We start from the raw sequence: 25952 nt of genomic DNA on the forward strand, positions 1-25952 counted from the left end.
CACATTGTCCCAGGTTGTCCGAATAATAATAGAATTAAAATATTGTCTGCCATTGACAGCATATCTGGGTGGGATGTGTTATTGTGTTTAGGGACAGCACAGTGCTTCACAGAGATGAATATACTGCAGCCTTTAAAGAGTCAGTTCAACCAAAACAAACACACAAACAAAAAAATCCAAACAGCTAGTTGACCGAAGTTTGCAACCCTTGTGTAAGACTGGTGGAGTGCGAGTTTAACATCACTGCCCATCTAAAACAAGTAAATACAGATCATGGGCGTATGACACCAGCAGAGGGAGCTCCTGATCTAAAGTTATAGCGTTGAGTCCTCAGCGTGAAACCAGGCAGGCTTGTTTCATTTGTTGGTCCAATGGCAAATAACCCTTATAAACTGCATGTGAGGAACATTATTTTAAGGGAAAAATCATCTTTCTATTTTGTTTTGTTTTTATAAATCACAAATAATTATATATGTAGGACTTTTGATGACATGGATGACAACATTCATCCATCCTGTTTGACTGTGTGTATGTAACCACTTGATGTTGGTGCATGTACAGGGGCCGTGTAATGGATGTAACCAAGGTATAGCAGCTTACCCTGTTGTGTGTATGTTGTTGATTCAAGTATGTGTGTGTGTGTGTGTGTGTGTGTGTGTGTTATTAGTGACGTGGTAAACTCTAATCCGCCCTAAGCCCAGGGCACCACAGTAGATGTCCATTAGTGTAATGTGCTGCTGCACATCTTTCCTTCTCTGTCTCTTTCTCTCCTATCGTGTGCGACTTTTTATTTTCTTCCATACTGCTCACTAGTACTTTAAATATCCGTGTTGATGTTGCATATTGTAGCCGTTTAGCTCCAGTTTTAGAATAATTTAGGTGTAGTTAGGATAAACTCTTTGACCTCTCACCTCCCTGTGGAAGGGCACAAGAAAAAACATGTCTTGAATTTGATGGCTATAACATTATTTTACACTTGTTGTCTTGTGAGTTGTGAAACTTTACACAGTGATAACACATGCAAAGAAATCCTCATGGGTGGATAAGTGTACCGTCATAAGAGCATCTCTTTTTCACTTATATAAAGCTAAGTCATGTGACTCGTGTGGCGGATGGAGACAAAAGTCCCCAAACAACTGTGCTGACACTATGCAGATCAATTTCCTTGAAATGAGAGAAGTCAACATGAGATATGAGCAGAGAGATGGTGATAAGTGAGTGCACATTTGACTTTCTGTGCTGTAAAACCTCTGTGTTTCCTGTCTAGGAAGATTTTAGTCACATAATTAAAAAAAAGTAGTGCTCCATGTTCCCTGAGGATCTTTATCTTCTTTTCACCTGATTAATTTGCTCTCTTGAAGTGAAAAGTTCCCCTTCTGATCACCACAGTGCTCATTGTATGTGTTGAATGATCCTTCCGAAGGTACGAGAGCGGTTGTTAAATCTGTGGTCAAGGCTCTATTTTTCATAATTCATTGCTTGGTTTTTAGGGATTTGAAACCACTTCATTTTAGATAATTTCATCAGCTAAATGCTCAAACTGTCATAAGGGTGGCCAATATTGGAATATTATTAAGTACGTGGTGATTTACGCAGGACCATGATATTAACTCAAACCAGTACTGAAAGCCATAAAAATAGAGAGGAAGCTCAGTTTGGTTCTACAGTTATGATGGTTTTATTGGCATTTTCCAAGGTATTAATTTACAGTGGTGGTCACAGTCTGGAAAGGTAAAGAGACATGAAACAAAGAGTGGCACTATTGCAGATAAATATGGGCCTCTCCTCTGTGTGGCCTACATATGTAGCATGCAGTTGCCATGTTAGAATATTTTTGCCTGGATAAATGAATTATTCAGTGTCATCTAGCAGCGGATGGACATGCATAACACACTTAACGCGCTACTTGATATTGCTAGGGTTGAATCATGGGTAAAAGCAGTCTGGCCTGGTGTGTGAAGAGGTTGTTGACGCACCTGTAACTTTTCCTAACGGTTGAATTGATTGCTGTTGAACTCTGGCCTCCAGCAAAGCTCCACCTGCTTTCGTTATCAATCAGTCAATGTTGGCTATTCTGGTTAATGCCCGATGTTTTTCATGGTTAAACAAGAGTCTCAACAACAGCGCTGTTCGGATCACAAACAAATATCTGCATAAACACTGAGCCTCGTGATAAAGTTTTTATGAATTACAACAAATCAGTTAAATATTCAACCCTTGCCTTTGAATGGTCAGATTTAGCTCCCTGAGGAAAAGGTACATACTATACAATCAATAGCATCAAATTGTGTTAATACTGCTCCATCAATAGAGTTGGTAAAATACACTAACAATCAGGATCAAAAAGCCACCTTTTCATCCAGATGCCTCAAATACTTACAGAGACTTCGCTGAGTATCCATGCTTTACTATGATATTAAGATCTGAGTGGCTCCACATCTACATTGAATGAATTTGTATTCAAACAGTGGCCTTGGTTACGAGCTGTGACGGCTCTACGTTCACTGTATTCACAGCAAGTATTCACTGTGGCCTTATCATGTAGCATCACGACATCTTAACTGATGGATACACAGTGTGCCTTACATGGACAACATCAGAACACTGACATGGGGGAAGGACATCTCGGAACAACGTGTTCATACAGTTCATGTTACACGCAGACTTAAAAAAAAAGGGTGATGAAGAAAACAGGACAAACGATCTGGAATGAAGCCATTTAAGAAGCACTATGTACAGAGTGGAGAGAGTCTGAGTGGACGATGTGTGACAGAAATATTGTTTCTTCACAAAATCAAAAGAGCGACACCACAGAACAACATTGACAACAAGGGGAGGGAAGGGAGAGGGAAGTGATGGGCAGGACTGAAAGGGGGGCAGAGGGATGTATGATATGTGCATGTGTGCAAACCTCTACAAGTATCACAATAAAAGCATGATGTTGCAGCGCCTGCTGTCGAGCATAGGAGGTGGGCGCTGGGCGTTGGTGTTGGGGGCTGGGCTTGGTTGGTGTTGTTATTTTTCGGGTGATGGGGGTTAACGGGGATGAAAGCACTTTTTCGCTGCAGTTTAGCCACTGCCCAACATCTTTGTAGCACGCTGGTTGGCCTCGTCAATCCTGGTCTTGTTGGAGTCGGCCTGAAAGAGAAAAGCACTGGCTGTTACTCAGGTCAGCAGCAGTCGGTTAGAAAATGTTCTAAAAACCAACGGTAACGGACGGGATTAGTTAAAACTCTGCTTTATTTCAACCTGTGGCTGTTTTAGGGGCAAAGTTAGCACTGTCCATAGTCTCAACGGCCACATTTCTCAGAAATATGGCCAGATTGAAAGCATAATTTTAGCATAATTCCTTTAAAAAGACATAGCTACTGAGCTAATGGACAAAGTGCACAATTGGGATGCTTAACGCCCAGATTTTCACCCATACTTTGTCCACTGACATGTGAATCAGATTTCCTCCACTACTGTGTCAAACCCAGGCTAAATCTGCTCAAAGTCAGCACAGCTGAATCCGCTGTTACACAGCCTAATGCTGGGTGTGTAATCCATGCTACATATCAGCAAAATGCTCTATAGATTAGCTACCTTTTTTTCTAGATTTGTTGCCTTTCATGTTCTTACTCTACCCACAGTTCTGACATTACACTACACTGTAAACTTTGATGGAACTACCTTTGTCCACCTTGGATTAAATGTTAATGTTGCTCCGAGTCTGTAGGACAGGCTGTTGCCTGGCAACAACTGAAACTGACTTGTTTCAATAAGTATGAATGGAATGTTGAGGAGGCAACTACATCAAAGTCATGCAATTCTCTAGAAATAAAGCTCCCTCTCCCACCAGTCCCAAGTCTCCATGGCACATGGAACAGTACCTTCTCCATGATCCTATCGATCTGGCGGTTCTGGGTGTCGATCTCCTGGCCCATGTCCAGGGCCATGTGACGCAGATTGCCAATGATCCCGCCCACCTGCTCCAGGTTCTCATCCATCTCATTCTCCCTGGCATCATCTGTTACCCTGGAACACACAGGAGGAGGAAGTAGGGCTGCTTATTGGCCAAAGATTATGTGGGAGCTAATGTTTTGCAATCTAGTCCAGTCTCACAAAACAGAATGGTACAGTCCACCAGGAGTGAACAGCTTTATCACACTTAGATTGGGACGTCTGAAGATTCAGTACCATGGACAGCATTTTACGTCAACCTGTGTCCAGTATTGATCCAGTATTCCATGAGGCTTGAATCATATGTCATAGTATTACTCATTGTTTCCTAGCCAGAGGGTCAGGAATAATACAGTTTAGAGGCACAAACTCTCAACTTTCACCTGGATATGACTTATTCCACTGGTTTGCAAACTTTTTCACTTTTGACTCCTTAAAATAAACCAGTATCTACTTGTGACCCCCAGTGTTGGTTATTTTTTCTGTTTCATACGTGTAAGCCTTTAAACATCGCAGTAAACTGACATTACATTTCACTGGTTCACAAGAAGTATGTAAACAGCACATACTCAAGTACACAATCACACACAAGTACACGATCATATAGAGTTTATGCAGGCACACAGAATAAACGAAGCATGGCAGCTACGTGCACAGAGGGGCACACACAGACACACACTTACCTGCGGATGAAGCCCCCACTGATGGCCATCTGTTCACGTTCGTCCACCACTCGAGCCCCTGGCTGGCTGTTCACCACTCCATCCTGGTTCCCTCCCCAAGCCTGGCCCCCGCCCTTAATCCTACCACACACACATTTCAGTCAGGGCGGGTGTCACTGTTGCATTGTGTGTTTGTCTTTCTGTGTGTGTGTGTGTGTAAATGTATTTGTCTGTGTATATGTATGTGTGTGTGTGCTTGTTTAGTTGTACTTTACGTGTGCATGTGCGTGTATGCTGGTCAATATGTGTGACACTGCGTGTGCATGCACGGGGATGTGAATGTGTGTATGCATGGCAATGTAGGAAAACAGCAATTCACTATTAAAACATATACTGTCGATGAATATATGTTTAGCATGCATTGCGTAATATGATGTTAAGCCAATTTGGCTACTACAAGCAACATACCAGCCACGTATGATAAATTTACATACATGCATATGCAACCTGTTAGTGAATAATTGATCTAATGTGCAGATCAATTGAATCCGAGCACGATAAGCTCATCCAGTATGTGGCTTGTGACAGAAAGTAATTAAGGTCCTTTAAAGACTCAGGAAACTGTCTCCCACAAGCACATACAGAAGAGCACAAACACAGAACATAACCAGAATCCACACAGAGGAGACGCACACACACACACTAAACATGCAGAGTGAGAGGACATGCAAGGCAGAGACAGAACACACAATGTTTGACATGGGAAGGGAAAAACACGTTAAGAGGAACAGGATCAGACACATGCTGTATCTATTAAAAGAAAGCCGAACAGTTAGGTCTGTAATGGAAAACAAACAAAAAAACAAACCAAAAAAAATTAACAAACAAACAAACAGAAAAGTGACCGGTGATAATTTTGCATACGAGACTAAGTAACAGAGTGGTTGTGATCAGCCCTTCATTACATCTGGATGGATCAGTCTATAGCATGATACACTGTATACAGTCAAATAGGCAAATGGAATTCTTAGCGTTTGTTTAATTATGCTTGGAGCGCCTGACGAGTGGAGTTCACCACAGAGGACAACATAATAAATAAAATTTATTTAAAACTTTGATTTCATCACTGTCAATGAAAGACAACCACTGTACGCAGCATTGTTGTCTTGAGGTGGTAAACCACACCCATCAGGTGCTCCAGACAGTTTAGAACAAGCAAGAATCATTTTTCTTATGCTATTTGACCCAGGCCTGCCATATAAAGAGTCTAGATCAGATGAAACACATGACATAACCACAGGATTACGTAACAAGTGGTTAATGATGGGGAGGACCAAAGAGCTATAGAATAGACAAGATCTGAACCCAAAACAACCACGTGTGGAAGCGGGACCAAAATGGACCAAATACACCTTCATACAAAACAAAAAGATCAATCCAAAATCGGGGTGTGACTATTAAAAAAAACACCGACACCAGCTCCTTCAAAAAGATGGCTGTGATGCAAATAAGGCAGATTAGTTACATGTGCTACTGTCAAGATCCTGTTAAGCCCTGTTTTGGAGAAAAAAAATAGTCTGTTGTTAAAATGTCTACTGATATATTTAATCTCCAGAGTGGATATAAAAATCGTGGTAGTACACAGTGAATGCAAAGAAAAAGAAGTACTAAAATTTACCATCATAGGCCAGATCAAACACAGAAAATCAAGGATTTTCAGTTCTGTTTAAGCCTTTTCTCATGAAGACAACCCCCCCCCCCCCCCCCCCCCCCCCACCCTGCACATTCAACACTAATGCTGTACACTAATACCTAATACTGGACATATATACAGCAGGTGTATTCCACATACTGCATTTGGTCAGTTGTTCAGGCATCACTTAATTAATTCCCGTAAGAATATGTGAGAAACCTCTTGCTGCAAACACAACACAAATATAGCAATATAGTCATTTATCTCTTGGTTTGTCAGCCGCTTGTGTTTTCTATAGCTCTGAGATAGACAACTGTATACAGTACATGTATTGTTCCCAGAGTACAGTATGCTCAGACATGACTCAGTGGCCATAGTTTGGCTGTTGAGGGCCAGAGAACAGATCACACAGGAGTTTGGCAAAACTGGCATTGGGAATCCACCTTCATATCAAAGCTTTCAAAGCACAGAAATAGGATTTAAAATTAAAATGATAGCACCCAGTGTTGAGTGTGCCCAGAAAACAAGTTTGCCTCACTCTTGTATGATACTTCATGATGTAGGACCGCCCTGAGGGAAGAGAGGCAGGGGCCAGTTGAGGCATCCTATGGTTAAAACTTGTAACATGAGGGTCATGTGCCAAAGTTGGTGTGTTGAAGAGTGAGACATTTTAGCAGCTCTCATTGCTTTACAATTATTGTTAGTGTTTGATTATAAAGTTACTGTGCTGCACTGATAAGCGATGAAATAATGCCATGTGGGCTGACTGAATAGCCTACATTCAAAAATAGCATACATTCAATAACGAATCACATCTAATAAAAAATTAAAGGAATAATTAGACATTTTGGGAAATATTCACTTTCATGCAGAGATTAGATGAGAAAATTGACACCACTGTCATGACTGTATGCTAAATATGAAGCTACCATCAGCAGAATAGCTAGCTTTGCCACAAAGGCTGTAAATAGGGGGGAATGGTGAGCCTGGCTCTGTTCAGTGGTAAGAAATCCTGCCAGCATCACCAAAGCTTACTCATGGACACACTATACGAAAATTTCAGTGTTGGCCAGGGAATTGTCTGATGCACAACCGTCCGTAAAAACGCTACATGTCACTTAAATGTTTGTTCATATTTAACAAACAAGATACAATGTGCAAATGAGCTTTAGAGGTGGAGTAGGTGGATTTTGTTAGCTTTGAACAAGCCAGGCTGACTGTTTCCTCCTTTCCAGTCTTTATGCTGAGCTGAGCTATCTGTCTGTCTATTCAGCACATGGAAATGAGAGTAATATCAATCTTCTCATGCAACTCTTAGTAGGAAAGAGAATAAGCATATTTCCTAAAATGTCATGCGATTCTGACTGATCTGACTGGCTCAAGTATCAATATGGAGCACGAAAATATTCCCATGTAATCGATCAGTTCATGTAGGAACATGTAAAACACCAACATGAATAGTATTCCAAATAGCAGCAAAATGGATAAATTCAAATCAGTCATTTGGAGTAGAAGGCACCTAGTTAATTTATTCTTTGGTTAGATTTTGTACACAGCATGATGCATCATGCTGCAGGGTGTTAGGGTGGGGGTTCAGGTGGGGTTTAGGGGGTTGAGGGGGTGTCGTGGCCCAGATCCCTGCTGATGCTGCTACCTGCTGGAAGAGAATCTCTCATCCAATGTGGAATGAAGGGCTTTTGTGGACAGCAGCCATGGAGGCTGGAGAGCAAATCAAGTGGCATGGGACCTGTCGTGCGGATGTGTGTGGTGTTCATGCATGCACACAATCTTTCACTTTATCACTGTCTTAAGCAAACACACCCACACACATGCATGTGGTGCTGGTGCCTGTTCCGAGAGTGTGTTGTTGTGGCTATGGGCCTGACTGCTCACACCACAGTTCACCGCGCTCTATACACCAGAAGCAGGCAGACGGATAGAGAGGCAGGAAGGCAGGCACTGAAACACATGCAGTCAGGCAGCACAGGCAGCACCTACTTGTTACAGGGACATGAACATAGACCACAGAACTGTCCTAGATTGTTCAAATTCTTTTCTGCATCCTTCATGTCCTTATTGATTTGGTCCATCCCCTCCTCGATGCGCTCCAGTTGCTCTGATTACCAACACATTGTCATTTTTCCCAGCAAAAGAACGAAAGCACATGAGAAGAGAAGAGAGGAGGAAGAAGTCACGGGTGGAAGGAAGGGAGGGGAGTAGAGAGGGGAGACAAAGGAAAAGAGACAAAAAAAGACATTGACTGTGACAAGAGAGACATCAGACATCACCACCACCACCACCAGCACTGGACAGGCAAGAGCTCGGGGCTCCTGGCCGGTACCTACTTTTTAATACATGGGCATATCAGACCACAGCATTGTCCTATATCTTTTAAATCTTTCTCGGCCTCCTTCAGGTCTGCGTTCACCTTGTTCATGCCCTCCTCCACACGATCAAGTTGTTCTGGTGAGGACAAAGGCATGAGAGTAGTGAAATAAATGGGACTGATTTGTTTTTCCAGGGCGGCGCTCTACACTACAGTGCAAGAGGCAAAATGATTTGGCTAGATGCAGAAGGCAAAGCAGGGAACGCGCTATAAGAAGAGCTGGGTATTTCTGTTGACACAGCGACTAAAAAACAAATGAACTTGATTTTTTTCTTCCTCTTTCCTTGGATTCTGTATGGCTCCAACAGCTCTTTGTTCCCTACCTCCATCCAAAAGGACATGTTGCTGATCTGAGTAAGTATCTCATGAATGTGATGATTCGGGCACATGAAGTCACCACTGTGTCTTTACTCAGATGGTCACAGAGCTATAAAAAGCTCGGATTCAAGGGCACATCCTCTCTCCCTGGATGGTTAATGGCTATATGACAGGATAGCAGTAATCTCCATCAGTGGAAAGGGGCCTTTATGCCTTGCAGGACTCCTGAGGTTTGATTGGTCACATTGTAGTGCAGAGGACATAGATGATTGTACAGTAACACTGGCTCAAGATCTATAGAAATAAGTGCTACTAATCCACAACCAGGACCTGTTGTAAAGGAAATCTCTGTATGTCTTCAGCTCTGCTGAAGCTCCTAAAGGATGCAGGACTCATTCAACATACAGAACCGTAGACTGTTAGCTGATTTAGCTGATAGCTCTGATAGTTAATTACAACCTGGCTAGGGTGTTTTTCCCAGAGTTAAATTAATTAAATTATTAATGAAAAACTTACTTACTTACTTAACTTACTTAACTACTTTACTCATCTTACCACTTCTAAAGCCAGAGCAGTTTATGCTGAGTACAGAAGAAATGGAGCAAACTTTTCAAAAAGAAGAAGAGACTGAGCTTAAAAGCTGAGGAGAGACGATCACAAGAAATGATGATGATAAATACAGTTAGCTGTACGGTAGAAATCTACAACAATGCGTGAGTGGAGTTTACCAACAAAGTGCTACACACGGCAACTAAATGGCCTCCAGCAGTAATCCCAAGCAAGGGATTGAGTAGAGGAGGAACGTGAGGGAGGGAGGCACTGTTTATCTCCTCAGCCTCGGACAGCCAGGCCGGACTTAACCTGCCTCCTCCCCTCCGTCTGAGGATTATAGCGTGAAGGCCTTCCGTCCTCTCCTTTAGTCAGTCACAGCTTTAACCAATCAGAAAGCAGAATGATTCAAATCAGCGAGGAGTGACTACAATAGGCCTTTTTTACGGCAGACATTTTGACTTGTAGTAGGATAAGCAATGCCCCTGTTCTCGTCAAGTGTTGCAGTGAGCTGCGATAGTGTGACAGGCACAAGACCAGGAGCCTGAAACTGAAGCCATCATCCACTGACATGTTAGGATGCCTGCTGCGAAGAAGGCCTATCAACACATGTCAGATAAAGATTACAGTGGTGAGAAAACACAGAAAACACAACCTGCATCTTAAATCAACTCAGTTTGCACAGACGAAACGTTTTGAATTGCTTAGCACTTTGATTCGTGCCTCTGACTGCTTCCTTCTCCATGGCAACAGCAGCCAAGGATCAAAATGACAAAACATGATTTTTCAGAAGTTAAAATAATTAAAACTGGTGGCCATAACATAAACCTATAGGACTGTTACATTATCCAGGAGAGTCCTGCGTGTCTATATTAAGTAGCATTGATGATAACTCTTAAACTTTATGTTTACCACTCAGCGTCATGTAATGAAAATGAAGGTAAATGAGGCATTGATGTGTGCAACTCAGTACCTGGAAAACACCCAGAGTAGTTGGTCTACTGTGTGTAAACAGCTGGTGGTTTTTGAGTAAATCTGTTTTGTGGTTGTTAGCGTTGATCACTGATCCGAGAGTGACAGAAAAGGAGGAGCGTCACAGGGATGAGCCGTCATGCTTGAATAATGATGAAGTGGTAAATAAAAAGGTGTCAACACTGTGATCTCCAGTTAACAGTTGAGGGCGATTAACATTCATCATTCTGATCAAAAATCAGCCAGTATACTTGCAGCCTGCAAGCCAAACCGATTTCTTGTGCTCGGAGTTAAACTGTTGCAAGTAGCCGGGGCGTGGGCTCACCGAGGCGGAGCTGCAATCCATCAACCCTGACTGAGGTGTAATTCAGGTCAACATGCATGCAACAGCCAAGCAGGGAGGGACTCATTAGCTGCAGTGAGACCTCAACCTCAGGTAATACATCACTGCAAGAAATGACAAATCTCCTCCTATTGTGTATGTGTGTGCATGTGCACGTGTAAAGGACAGAGGAATTAGTTTCTCCCTTGTTTACACCTCAAAAGGACTGTGTTAATTACCACAGACTTGGCAAGCTATTACTTATGAGCATGATTTGTTCATTTTTAACTGAGGGCATAGGCCTAACATGATCATAGAAATATTATAGGTGCTCCATGTCACTCTGATCATGACGGTAACACCACTCTATAGAGTATATAGGCTACAAAATAGTATAGAATTGAGTATTTCTAGTATATAGTTTAGAGAATATTATAGATGTAAGATGAAACTGACAGAAGGGCAAGACTAAGAGAAAAAGGCACAATTACAAATCTGTCTGCTACTTCAGGATCAGCACTGTGGTTTAATCAATAAGCAGCACATTTAGGCTACCGATATTACAGAGTCATGATCAGGGCTGTAGATCCTAACTTCAGTCAGATAAAGGATCAGTGAATCAGGCAGACTAGACTAAACTCAACTAGACTCAACTACACAATTCTTCTGTTTCTCCACTCTTTCTGCTACTAGGGGATGAAGAGGGGGATGGCAGGTTAACAAGAGGGATGCATTTTGGTCATTATGCTAACAAAGGGGATTGCATTTCCCTCATATCGCTTACTGAGTCTTTTTTCTTTTTCTTTATCGATATAGGAGGGAATTCTTGATGTAAAAAAAACATGGAAAATATGTCAGAGCCTCCAACAGTAGAGGTTTGTGTAGTCCAGCAGTCACTGTATATGGGAAGGAGGGGTAGGGAACGTGAGGAGGATATGGAGAACTAATGACAAGAAAGACAGATAAGAAAAGAGCTTCATCATTATTGTAACCAAAGTGATCCCCAGGCAAAGGAACAGGAGAGGAAGAGCATAGAGGTCAGGACGGAAAAGTGAAGGGGATGAGAGCTGGGGTTGGTGGGAAAGAAGAGAAGGAGCATGAAATAGAGAAAAGAAGAGAAAGACAAAGAGAGGGAGAGAGTGAGAGAGAGAGGAAGACAGATGGGGGATCAGGTTAAGAGGACATTTGCTGAGAGGCAGAGGTAATTTAAATCTGTGAATTGATTGCTGTTCTGCACTAACAGCAGTGAGCTGTGCGCTGTGGCAGCCGTTACTCTGGGAGGTAGGGGTGAGAAGAGAGAGGAGAAACAGGCTATATGTTCCTTTGACAGGCCAATTAGGCTGCTCTATCACGCATGCAACACTATACAAGCCTTTGGTAATACACATACACACACATCCGCCACATGTACAATGAGTAGATGTGCCTTGAATCTACATACGTACCCACAAAATAGCAGTTAGGTTAAGTCTTAAAAACATTAATCTGAAAAGAGTGAAGACGCACGCGCATACACACACACGCTGTCAGTGCCAGTGTGTTCCTACATTTTACTTTGAATGCCATGTGGATCAATCCTGTGACCTTTACTGCTTTCACCAAGATTTTCAGAATAAAAGAAAACTTTGAATTTCAAACTGACTAGTAGAACAGACAAAATTAGCAGCTTTTGTCCCACTCTGTTCATGTTTGTCTGCTCCTACCACATAGTCACAGCACTCCAGCCTTCCCAAAATATTCAATGCAACCTATGCCATATCTCTTGTTAAAATAGGCTCAATCTTGCTGAGGAGGGCTGCAGCAGACCATCAGATACTCTCAAACATGCTAATAAATAACAGCTGATACTCAGCCAATAAGCGCATGTGGGTTCTTCATCAGAAAAATATCTGTACATCTGTTCCTTGGAGAATCCCATATGAATACGGCAACAAGGTTTCAGAGAGCATGGCCAAAAGCATTGATGCATTTGCTTTGAAGTCTGTTCAAGGGTTAACTACAATATAATCAGAAAGGTTAAGTCAATCTATATGCTTCTGTCTGACAAGTAAAGTAAGCATAAAGCTGTAGTAATAGGGAGGCAAAGCAGGAGGCTAGCTCAACAGGCTCATCCAGTATAATCATTTTAGCCACATTAGCTCAGGCTACAGCTGAGGTTACTTTTAAAAACTTGGCAGACGCTCACAAAGAAATAAACTCTCCTCTGCTTTAGTAATTATAAAACCATGAGGGCCATTTTCCTCTTGGTTGTAAATTTGACTGGGACTGTACAGTGTTATACTGGACGCACTGCTGATGACAGCTCTCCCATTGTACAGCATTAAAAAGCTGCAAGAGAGAATCGCTAGCAGAGCAGATTAAAAGTGAAGACAGCTGTTAGTCAGAGAGATAGTGTTTAGTGTTCTCTCCCTATCAACTTACCTCCCTGCTCATCCAACATGACCAGAGTCCTGATGCCGGCATCTTTACTCTAACAGACAGACAGACAGATGGAAAAAAGAAAGAGAAGAAGAAGTCGAGGGGGAAAGAGGAAGAAACGTGACAGATCAGTGAAGGTCAACAGAGCGGAACAGAGCAGAGCTATCAGGACAGCAGAGGTGGGTCAAATTACAATTTGAAATCACTTTCTGGAGTGTGACTGATATCGTGGCACTGCTGAGACAGCTTGACTTGAAAGGAAAATTTTGACATTTTGGGAAATACACTTAATTGCTTTCTTGCCATAAGTTGGACAAAAGATTCATACTGCTCTGACATCTGTGTGCTAAATATGAAGCTGAAGCCAGGAGACCATTAGCCTAGATTGGAAAGAGGGGAAACAACTAACAAAGGTTACAAAACCCATTCACCAGCACCTCTAGAGCTAAAATGTTAAATAACAACTTGGCTTTTTTAGGCTTTGGGTTTTGTATGGATGAAAAAGAGATAGCAATAACATGTTGATTAGCAAGCTTTAAAGGTGCTGCTTTATTTCATTTACCTGCTAAGATAAGTTAGCCACCAGCTAGCTCGAGCTCCATATTTAAAGGACAGACACTAGAGTGGTACTGATCTTCTCATCAAACTCACAGCAAGAGAGCGAATAATCATATTTTCCAACATGTATTCCTTTACACTTAAACAGTAAACAGTCATCAGTCAACAAATAAATGGAGAGACTTATTATATTTGACCCAAGAATGGAACAACGTCATGCAAATAAAACAATAGAGAGGAAAGGAACACTGCTCATTATAAGACTCTTATTATGAAATAGACAGAAAATGGCAACACATTATGACATTAGGAGCTTTACTTGCTCACAAAGTGCGAAAGCCAAAGAAACATAACACCAAAAAACATAACTATGATCTGTACAGTGTCAGTGACACGGATGACACACAAGTTTATTTCTACAGCCCTGTTTTAGAAACATGAGTCATATGGAAACAGACTGTCCTCCAACAAATCAACTATCATGCGTAAAGCAAAATTGCAAACCACCTAAAACCTTAGAGAAGATAAGGAAAACAGATTCCTGAGATAAACCCGTCCACCAAATGGCATGTGCTATATTTGCTATGTGCACTGGGCTGGTACCACAGATTTGTTGACACAGCTCCAGTAATGTAACATTTTGATTTGGCTTACAGAGCTGGCACACGCTCAAACACACGGGCACACACAAAACATGAACATTTATGCAGAATCATACACTGCTACCTCTCTGCGCATGGGCTTCAGCACATAATAACACACTTCAGTGAGCACACAACAACCACATTAACTACGCGCACACAACAAAACAACAGCTTCACGCTCTCCATGAGCCTGAGGCTTCCTCTAACAGATATTAAAGACCAAAGGCCGTTCAGTTCATGCATCAGCTATTTTGGATCAAAGTGTGCTCTGACCTTCTTGGAGCAGTGATAGAGAGCAGTGCTAGAGGCCTGTTAGACATGCCACTGATATTAGTATCAATCAAACTGAATGCCAAAGACATCTGCCAGTGGCCATGGATCTGTATCAGTGGGAAGTTAAATTGTTGTTGATCGATGAGCGCTCAGAAAGCGTTGTCCAGATGACTACAAATCAAGTTAGAAGAACGAAAGCAGTTCATTCACATGAGCTTTGCAGACAAATGAATGATAATTAAAGAATCTTGAGCACAGAAACTTCAGCAGAGCTAATGTTTGCACTTACATGCTGAACTGCTTGTTTACCCACTAGGAGTCATAGGAAATGACACGGGACGGCAGTCGTGGCTCTGAACTACAGGACAGGATATCTGCCCACGCCAGCTGGCACAGTCTGATGTGATGACATCACGTCTTTCTGTATGGCTCATTAGAAGCGCTCACATGCAGACAAACAGGCCTTTTTCACACTTTACTGTGATACAGTGAGTCACAGAATCTCCGGTAAGGACCCGACCATTTTTTAGCGGTTTCTTCCAAATTAATGTTCTGTCCAGGAAATGAACATGGAAGGTGGTGTCTACTTTTCAAGACATTAATAGCAATGAATATTTTAAACTCATCATTCTTTCTTTGTTCTTCGCTTCTATGCTTAGCAGCAGCCTTGATGTGAAGCAGTCCTTTTAGAAAATGTGATTTTTAAGCACATTTAATTGACAGTAGAAGGCAATGTCGTATTCAAGTTGTTTTTCCTTCAATTTTGTTATGACCTATGTGGTCTTAAAGGTGAGGTGAATTAAAGGCGTTACTAAAAGACTCAAGGATTCTAGATATATTTACACAGTACATTTAAAAAATTGAGGGAAAGAATATAGAAGAGTAAGACAAAGAAGCGGAGGACAAGGTCAGTTAACATTAATGATAGCCTGGTATTGATTTTACATTGAGACTCTGCTGTCTCCTGGAATCTATTCTAATTCAGTCACTATGGAGACGAATGCATCAGCGGGATCCACCTGCTGCTCTGCTATTGGTCAACCAGGACCTGAGGTAATATCTGATAAACACAAATCAACTGGAGCTATACGTTTTGGATTTAAGCACCACTCAGATGATCAGTTGATTGATTAGAGATGTCCATGAGCATTATGCAATTCCTGGGCAGATAATGCAATGTAAGGGAATGTTTATTTCAGTTTTTTTTTATTAGGTGGCCCAAAATTTACAGTCCCAGAAATAGTATATAGATTATGAATTATACAATAAAAAAAACAAACAAACCAGATATAACATGTTAATGAGTGAGCTTTAGAGGAGCTGGTAGGGAGATTTTGTTACCTTTGGACAGAGCCAGGTGAGCAGTTTCCCCTGTTTTCAGTCTTTATGCTAAGCTAAGCTAACCAGCTGCTGGTGTAGCTTCATATGTACTGTACAGACATGAGAGTGGTATCAATCTTGTCATCTATCTCTCTGTAAGAAAGAAGTGAGATTCTTAAAACTGAAAAACACCCCCCGTGAAAATCCACTTTGACTGCAAATTCACAGTATTACAAATACTTTTTCTGTCTTTAAAGACAAATAGTCTGAAGACTCCAAAGGTGGATGAAATGACTTGCTAAGATTGTATTTTTCTCATAGAGGTAGTAGTGTGGTGGTTTCATAGCCTGCATGAATATAATATCCCATCCTTCTTATGTAATGTATTCTCTGACTTCAGGCCTGACGCTGCTCGTCAAATCAGATGTCTGCTCTGCAGAGGCATTGGATTTGGGCTTGACGTCCCTCTGCCCCTGTGGTTATCTTTCACTCTCATCATTTCATTCCTCGCCCCTCTTATGTCCATCTCCGTCTCACTTTTTTTTCCCATCTCTCTCACCCGCTTTCTTCTCATTTCATTCTCAGCCACCAAGTAGTTTCTCATTTCTGTTCCCGGCAGGCCTGGTGTGAAGATAACCATTTTCATAATAACCTCAGTATCTCCTCTCTAAAGAGGTCTTATCAAGAACAATAAAACCTTTTCAGAAAAGTGTATCAAATGTGTTGCACAACAACGGTCATTCATTTCCAATAAGCTGATAATAATGATAAACTTCACATACTGTTCATGGGATCCATGCTGCTAACTTTGAATTAATAGCAGCACTTTTTATTTGCTGATTAAAAGCGATTCAAAGTGAATAGTTAATCAGTAAATGACAATTCGCTGAAAATGTAATTTTAATATCATTTACTACTTGATCTGCTTCTCATAGAGGCAAAAAGCAGATCTGAGTTTTTTATATGCCATTTGAAAATGTGACAAAATCATAGCATATATTTAAAACAATTACCTTGAAAGATTATTGGCACCTGGGACACTTATCAATACTCAATACAGCCTGCATCAGGTTGTCTCAGCTTAGAATGAAAACTGGAAATGGGGGAACTCTTTGTGGAAAGCTAAACTGACTGCTGGCTCCAGTGTGCAGTACTTAACATACAAACATGAGTGGTACCAGTCTTCTCATCTTACTCTCTCCAAGCCAATTAATAAATGTATTTCCCAAAATGTAAAAACTATTCTTTTTAATCAACAACATTACAAGAATTAATTTAAATATTATTAGAATCTGCTACACTGTCAGACCTGTCCTGTTAGAAACACACACTGCTCATCACAATCATACATGTCGAACTTACAAAATAAAGGTCATGTTGCACTCTGCTCCAGAGAATGAATTATGGGTCCCATTTGCATGAGACAAGGACACATTACATCACTCACTGTGAGTGTATCTGTAGTCAGACCATGAACTGACATTGCTATACAGTCTTTCTGTTTATGGATATTACAGTGATGAAAGGCACACTCATGATTCCAGGAAAGAATGAACTTACTCCAGGAACACGTCTGTACTGTACATACTGCATATCCAAAGACATGTACATCAGGAGATGCTCCCTGCTGCCACAGAGGTGGACATTAAAATATTTTATGAAACCCCTCGTTGCATTATCATACTTCAAACAATAGAAGGACAGTACCAGTAACACTAAATCTAAAATAAAGACATGTCTTTATATTTTTTGTTTGTTTGAATCTGCAGGTGTACTCAGGTTTATTTTGTAAATTTGCATTTCATAGAAATTGATTTTACTATGTTGCTCTCTCTCATGCATTTCAAATGAGAAGCCACGCATAATGATATTATGATCCAGGTCCTGCACAGATTTTACAATTACATTTTAGGTATTAGGCTGATGAGTTCAACCACAGCGACTTACGGAGCACAAAAGTAGAAAAAGCTTTCACTTCTGGATCATCCGCATTATAACAAACAGAGTAAAGAGAGTAAGAGTCAGAGCTGCAGTGCAAAAACAGTGTGGGTATGATCCTTAAAGGATCATGTAAGAAACAATTTCTAGAGGAGGAGAGAAGGATTATAGAGGGATGGATTGATTCGACAAGCTAATTTTAGCTTGTAGAATAAAGCTTTATGATTAAAGATAATTATTTCTATGCATGGATGTAGAGTTTTCTTAGTGTAGCACTCAAGAGGGATATTTTCTTTGCAAGATAAACTCATTGCTGATTAAGTGTAATTGCCACCAAAACAACAGGACAAAAACCAGGTGGGTTGTTGGTCAAAGTAGCAAAAAACACTGGACTTTATCAGCTAACTTGCACAAAAAAATCCTACCTGCATGAACACACTTTGTGCGACCTGCTGTGAAGATAACACACCACAGCGGCCACTGCAGCTGCCTGCCTAGTTAGCCGTCTGGAGGTGTGTTGTGCTAAATGTGTGTAAAAAGCAAAACAACATAATGCCAAGTGTGCAGTCTGAGTGTTTCATGAGTGAAATCAGGATGACCTCACCTTGGAGAGGCATCACGCAGAGGAATATGAATACATGAAGGTGTACGAGTGAACATCATGAAGAAGAAGAAGGATTTCCAGAGGAACAAAATACACAGAAAAAATTGAGATTTTTTAAAATTTACTGACTTAAATGATGAGCTCTGGTTGAAAATATGGTGTTTCGATGATTTTGAGAACGTGTTACCTGACGTGGTTTTAGTCCACCATCTGGTCTGGACGAGCCTAAACAAGCATGTATCACTGCACAGATCTCAGAGAGATCACAGGCCAAATGAGCTTCCTGCTCTCACTGTTCTTAACTAGTGTAAGCACACTATAAGCCCTTTTAACTCAGAGGTCAAGGAGTATTAGCATGTGCTCACAATTTACTGGAAAGAGAGGTGCACCATATTGTCAACAACAGAATCATAATAACAATATATAAAAAGAAAACCCAAATAATAAATATATAGGGTGACAATTCTGGACTCTCTCTCTGTACATATATATGTGTGTGTGTGTGTGTATGTATGCTTAGACAGATAGATAGATTTAGATTTAGTTGCCTCATTGCTTCATCGCAGTCCATATTGAGCCTATTTCTCTGGACAGGTGCGAAGTGAAAGGGATAAAGAGCATGTGGTCAGAGGAGAAAAGAAGCCAAAACATGACACAGTTCCTGTTTGTGTCTCTGTCTTCGCTGGTTTCAACTCAAGAACTACCATCTGGGAGCATCACAAGGAAACACACTCGGTACTAACAAACCACAGGACATTTCAAATCAGAGACGAGCAGTTGGAACGAACAAATGGCATTCCCTTGGCATTAACTTCAAAGGTCAATTACTCAGCGACTGCCAGTGAAAAGGCTTGTCTGTCGAGCAGGTCACTGTTTAGGTCAGCCTCAGGTTTCGCTCTGTCCCTCACGGCTTTGTCTAATTAAGACATGGTGGCTGGTCCAGGGGTTAGAGCAGGGCCATGTCTCTGAAGCCAGTAGCAGGAAGTAAAGGCCCAACACACGCTCATGACATTCTAATGCCAGTAAAACAGCAAAACAAGCTCAATACTAATTTAATGCGACCTTTTCCTGGTGTAGTGTTGGAAGACCCAGTCTGTTGATATGTTATCTTAACTTAAAGACAGTCTTTTGCACATTGTTGTCACTGAATCAGCTGAGACTGTTCACTCAGTTTGTGGATAAAAAGCTCAAATCCCCCTCTCTAATAGCGTTACCAATGCAGACTGCTCCCTACACACCTTCAGCAAAACCAGGCTCCATCTTTATTAGTCAGCATGAGACAGGTATTGGAGAATGTCAACAAGAGAAATGGTTGCTTGTGTAATCACATGAGCGGGACAGGTCATGTGATGTGTGTCACTGGATCATTGGACTCACCTCCTCGACTAGAGCCAGCATACGCCGAGTGCTCTCCAGAGACTGCAGGGTGAGAAAGAGAGAGGAAATGATCAGCTGGGAGTCAACAAGAGAGCGGATGCAGACACACAGCACACCACCTGTGACTGTAAATGTCAGAGGGACATCACTGTGCACCAAGAGCAACAATAAGGGTTTAAAAAAACACATTTGAAAGGTGAACAAAGACCACTAATAATGTTATATTCCAATGTGTAGACAGTAAAAAAAAAACCCGACACTCAGTCATATAATTAGCCTCGACTAATCTTCTCTTGATCCTGGGATTAATTATCTGATTTCTACCTTTTGTTTGCCATCTTTCTACCCTCTGAAGAATCCCTCCAAATCTCATCCATTGCTTAAACCAAACAGTCATTCCTAATCCTCGTTTCACTCCTTCCTCCTTTGTTATCTTCTCGTCTCCTGCTTCTCCTTTGCCCCGCTGTTGCTCCATCCACCATCCATCCATCCATCCCTGCCTTCCTTATTTCTCCCTCTCTTCCCTCCCCTACCATCCACAGTGCTTCTCTTGGCCTTGCATTATCTCCTCATGAATGTTTAATAAGGCCATTTGAGCTGCTCCATTATTCTGCTGCACAGAATTATCTGCTCTTCCTGAGCTCCTCTCAACTCATTAAAAAGGGCAAAGTTCTCTCTTGTCCAAAAAAAGCACAGTCTTGATGAAAGAGACTTAGTGAACAAATTGCTAAAACAAGGGAGGGTCACATTAAAGCAGCTGTGTCTGTCAGCCTGGAGGCTTTGGGGATACATTTGTGCCCTTATGAGAACAGGTCATTTTGAAATGTCATATTAGAACAGTCATGCCATGGACCAAAAATCTGTCTTGCAAAAAAAGTTAAAACTCCACACAGTTTCTGTGTGTTTCTGCTTTTAGAGCACACAGTGAGTTGCATTTTTGTTTTTCTTTTTGTTTTGGGGACAAAATAAGGTAAATAGAAATTGACTTGTATGTTTTGAGCTGTGACATTAGATGTGCAAATGTTTATGAATAACTGAGTTACAACCTACTTTCTGGATTTCTTGGATTGGGCTGGCAAATCACAGTTCAAAATGTTCAATGTGTGCGCATAGATTGAAGTAATATACTTTCTATGGAAAGCATGTTTGCATTTGCCTTAGTAACTGTGACCAAATGTATCTTAATTTTACTAGAGACTGGTGCTTATTTAAACACTCCCCAAAACAGTTGAAAAGAAATAAAAAAAACAGAGTAATAATTAAATTAATTGCAATTTAAAGAGTGTCTAAAACAAGCGATATTTGAGGATATTGTAGAGGGTTTTGTTGAATGTGATGAATGTTATCAAGGTGCATATTTACAAACTAGACATAAAATAAATCCTGCTAGATATATAAGTTACTATATACTTTAAACACTAGCAGCCTCTTCAGCAGGTAACACAGGATCATATCCTATTCCACAGAAGCACCAGCAGTGAGTTGCAGACAAAATTGCATATTTAGAGTAGATAATATATGTGTTTGTGTGTGTGTCATTGTGTAAGCATGTTTATCCAGGTGAAGACAGGTGTGTATGTGGGTCTTCCACTGTACCTCATCCGCTATCTGGTCTGCGCGTGTCTGCAGGTCGGCCAGCTCATTGCGCATGTCTGATTCGTCGGCCATGATGACTGCTGAACTTTGACTTCAAACAAGAAAGACTGCAGGGGGAGAGAGAGAAAGACAGAGAGAGCGAGAGTGGGAGGTCAGTACCTACAAAAATACAAAACAGTGTAAGGAAGAAGATTTCGGGGTATCAGTTGGAGGTCACTCCGCAGCAGACATACGACACAAACAACACATTTACACATATTCGTGTATGGTAAAGGCACCGCAGCTCTGATCCTTCATTATACCGGCTGCTAGCGATGACCTGAGAGGCTACTGAACAAGAGTTCAGTTTTCAAACAAACGAATGAACATTCAAAATTATTTTGTAGTTTTGTGGTGTCTGCTGTCCTCATTTTTCGTCTGATTCATCTTGAGGTTGGAGAGGCTGTTCTGTAGCAGCAGGGTCAAAGGATCAATCGTTCTTATTAGCAGCTATTGTCAAAGAGCCTTTCAGCAAAACAGTGAAGAGCTTTTAACACCAGACTTGATCCCTTTCTCAACGCTGAAGTTGACACTTGTCAGAGCAGGAATTATGGCTCAAGTAGGGGCTGGGCGATGTCTACTGAACTGGCATATGATATGATGCACGAAATCGTTGTTGATAGCAATTTCATATGTATGTATGCTGGATGCTAATTACCATTTCTGTTTTGATAACGTTTGAGCCCATTCACAATCCGTCCTCACCTACTCACCTCACCCAGCCTGTCCTTACTTTTCTTCACAACAGCCATTGGTTAAAAGACTTGTGTGGCTGCTTTTAGGAATAGGGCAGTGCATAGGGTGTGTGCGTAGCAAATGTGTGTTAGCGATGAAGGTTAGCGATAAATGTTTAGTATAGGCTAGATTTTGTGCATGGATAAATGCTGCAGCTCCTCATTACTAGAAGTTCCCGTTTCTGGCTTAAAGTGAAGGGGGTCAGCCCTGAATTTTAGGAGCCTGGTGGATGGCTCAACCCTAGCCTCAATTCAGGTTAAGTTGTCTGAGTTACTTTAAAAGTTACTGAAAAAGTTCCCACAGTCAAAGCTGGTCAATATCTAAGTGTGAAAGTCTTTGTCATACCTGCTCAGTCACTGTCAGCTCAGAAAAAGACCATCAACACAGGAGATAAAACAATGTTTTCAGGTTTGACTGAGCCAAAGCAAAAGGCAACATTCTTCCCTCAAGCACAAGTGATGCATAATTTATTGTTTAAAACACTGTTGGTAAACAGGTCCTGCTTTTGTTTACAACCCCAGTCGTGCACGCAACTAGCATTTACAGCCAGGAACACACTGTCCATTGGAGAAAAACTGACGCTACACACACCCCGTGTTTCAACCTGCACCCTGAGACTCTGAGTTTCCTCCTCAGGCATCAACAGTGAATCCAGATGAACGAGGGAGGAGCTCCATCACTCTAACGGTTAGAAGAAAAAGTATCAGGACAGAGACAGGGGTCTATTTTTGTTCCTCTGACGCGCTGCCAGACAGTTTTTCATATAGCCACACACAGTAGAGCTGGAGGTATGGTCCATGAAAAATGTATGTGGCTGTAACTCTGCAGGCTCGCTGCACGCTGCTGCTGCTGCTGCTGTTGGCTGAGACGAAGGAGACGAGGGATGAGGAGAATTAAGCCTTTAATGAAGCAAATTATCTGATTTGGTTCTAATCAGATCTCATTTGTGTGTCTGATGTGTTTTTTGTTTCTATAACACAAATCATATTGAAGAGTTTTTGTTCTGATTGTTGCTGATATAAATTTAACCAGCCGGCAGCTTTCAGCTCGGGGATCATTAAAGCTTTATGTAATCTAATCTAGTGCAATATACAGTGCTGCGATGGGACCAAGGGACCGCTGACTTTTGGACTCAATGGGGTGCTGTGGCGCAGGAGGAGGCTGTCAGTTTTACTAATCTGTCATGGCAAAATAACATCTCTAAAAGCAGGTTCTCGTGGATAAAAGTGTGCTACATAAACAGAATTATTCTAGGCTTACTTTAAGTTGCTAAGATATTGCTTTGGTATATGCTAGTGTTTAAAGACATTAATGCTCATTTAGCCTTCCTGTGACACTGTAAAATGATAGCTTTCTGGTAAAAAAAGCAGAAACAAACAGGGAATATTAATGCACCAGAATTTGGACCTAACAAGTTAGTTATCAGCTCAGGCTCGAGGCATCCATCAATCAGTCCCTGTCAGAAGGTCTCTGAGGTGAACGGACACAAGGTCAGTTAGAGTCACAGCTGGATGTTTGATGAAGTATCTCCTCGCTCCGCCCCGCCTTCTGTCTGTCTGTCTGCCTGTCTGTCTGTCTGTCTCTGTCTCCATCCCGGCAGAGTCGTCAGGGTGGTTAATAATTGAACATGTGCCGGGAAGAGAGATGGAGGGAAAAAAACAGCCTTTTCAAAGTGCTTCTCTCCGTCTCTCATGCCCTCTCTCTCTCTCTCTCTATTTTTGTCTGCTATGTCTGGTACACAGTTGCACTTTAAAATATTTAAGTCAACATTTTACATTTTTGCCATTTGGCTGCTGCTGTAATCCAGAGCTCCTTACGACTGCAGAATTCAGTTCTCAGATCAGCATTACAGGCAACAACAGGAGGCTTTACGTTCAAGAGAAAAGCAAGTGAACGAAGCAGGAATCCCCCGTGTTTTAGCTGGGACAAGAAACGGTTCCTCTGATGATTTTACCAGCCAAACATGATGTATTTAAATTGATATGAACTGACAAGATAAAAGAAAACTTCAATCGAGTCTGTTTGCTTCCACTTTCTTGACACAGTGCGTTGATTTATTGAGGTCATTAACAACTGCTCCATTTTAGAAAATGGATATAAAGTTTGAAAATGGCAACAAACCAAGACTTATCATACACACTGCCATCACTTCATGCCTACTTGTCAACAGCGTTGCCGTGGTTGTGTTGTCAGTGGCGGCAGTATTGATTGATGTTAAATTGAAGTACTTTCCATTAAAAAAAAAACCCCGGTGCTCTTCATGTACTGAAATGAAACATGTTGCAGCACATTTACAAACTGAACTAAAAACTGTGACATCTCACACAGTCAATAACATTCAGACCTGTGTTCTTACACAATCTGTCTTCTTTTCCTGTCGATCCTCACTACATTCATCGTCCAGTGTCTTGTTCCGCTGTGTTATTGATCAGCTGTTTATCGCTAATGTCTTTGCAGTGGAGCTGCTTCCTCTTGACACACATACAGCACGGCAGCACCTTCTCATTTCCTCTTATATTGACTGTGACCACACTGTCATTGTCGCCATCACTCATTCTCATCAGAATGATGACCTACATTCTCTCAACAATTTATCTTTTAAACAACTTCTATTTGTTTGCTTTAACAACATATTTTGAACATAACTCTTATTTTTAATTAATCATCGTCAATGAATTTACTGTACACAACTTCTCTTTTGGGTGTTGTTTGTGGTGCTGCTTAGCCTCCAGGATGTACATTCCCTCAATCTCTGTCACTACTTTCTATGACACTCCCACTTAGAGTTGGGCTTTGGCTGGTAAACCATACATGTACCTCACTGGACACTCTTTCCACATTCGTTTAGTTGAAGTTTAGCACAGATTTCATGCTTGCTGGACTGACATCTGATCAATTTTACTGCAAACAAATCAGATTCATTTGCTGCTTGAAATAGGCTTTGTCCCAAATCCATACTATCCATACTATCCTAAATCTGAGCAGGTTCTGAGTATGCAATATATTCACACTGGACAAGTGACAAAAGTATACTCAATACAGTCAGTATACATAATCAAAACCCTCTGAGCTGCTGATAGACACTATTCTCTCACAGTGCAATGCACAAAGGATGAACGAGGAGCTCCAGGAAACATTTTGATGTCCATATGAGAAATTTAATTAGCAGTGACATTCCAAAGTCACCTGTTAATATAAAATGTATTTTGATGTTGTTTTATACTAACTGCCATAACAGTATACTAAGATGTTTATTATTTAGTACATACTGTATAGAATAAGTAGTATGGATTTGAGACAAAGCAAAAGAGTCAGCCAAGCTTGCAGCTCAGTGAGGCTGTACTTAAAGTGTTCAATGCTAACATCAACATGCTCAAAATGACAATGCTAACACACTGATGCTTAGTAGGTATAATGTTTACCAAGCTCACTATCGTAGTTAGGTATGCTAAGATTTGCTAATCATCACTAAGCACAGAGTAGACCTGAGGCTGAATGTAGTAAGTGTTGCAGGTATTTTGTCATAGTAACCCGACATAACCCAGTAAGTTAGCACACAGAGGACAGCAATGGCAGAGAGGCATCAAGGAATTCAGTGTGTAAAAC

At 41.2% G+C, this 25952-nt stretch overlaps 1 protein-coding gene across 1 annotated transcript in view; it reads right to left on the reverse strand.

Annotated features, from left to right (window-relative positions):
• Window positions 1–1664: 1664 nt before the first annotated feature.
• Window positions 1665–25952, reverse strand: part of LOC121627566 (synaptosomal-associated protein 25-A-like) — a 35772-nt gene continuing 11484 nt past the window's right edge. Inside the window, exons 2-8 of the mRNA XM_041966549.1 lie at window positions 21573–21679; window positions 19977–20018; window positions 13266–13314; window positions 8643–8760; window positions 4626–4745; window positions 3873–4017; window positions 1665–3138 (exon numbers count right to left, since the gene is read on the reverse strand). Of these exons, the coding sequence (XP_041822483.1) occupies window positions 3070–3138; window positions 3873–4017; window positions 4626–4745; window positions 8643–8760; window positions 13266–13314; window positions 19977–20018; window positions 21573–21644 (615 nt within the window). The 5' untranslated portion in view covers window positions 21645–21679 and the 3' untranslated portion in view covers window positions 1665–3069. The remainder of the gene's footprint in view (window positions 3139–3872; window positions 4018–4625; window positions 4746–8642; window positions 8761–13265; window positions 13315–19976; window positions 20019–21572; window positions 21680–25952) is intronic.

The sequence above is a fragment of the Chelmon rostratus genome, chromosome 1 (assembly GCF_017976325.1).
Source record: "Chelmon rostratus isolate fCheRos1 chromosome 1, fCheRos1.pri, whole genome shotgun sequence".
NCBI lineage: Eukaryota > Metazoa > Chordata > Actinopteri > Chaetodontiformes > Chaetodontidae > Chelmon > Chelmon rostratus.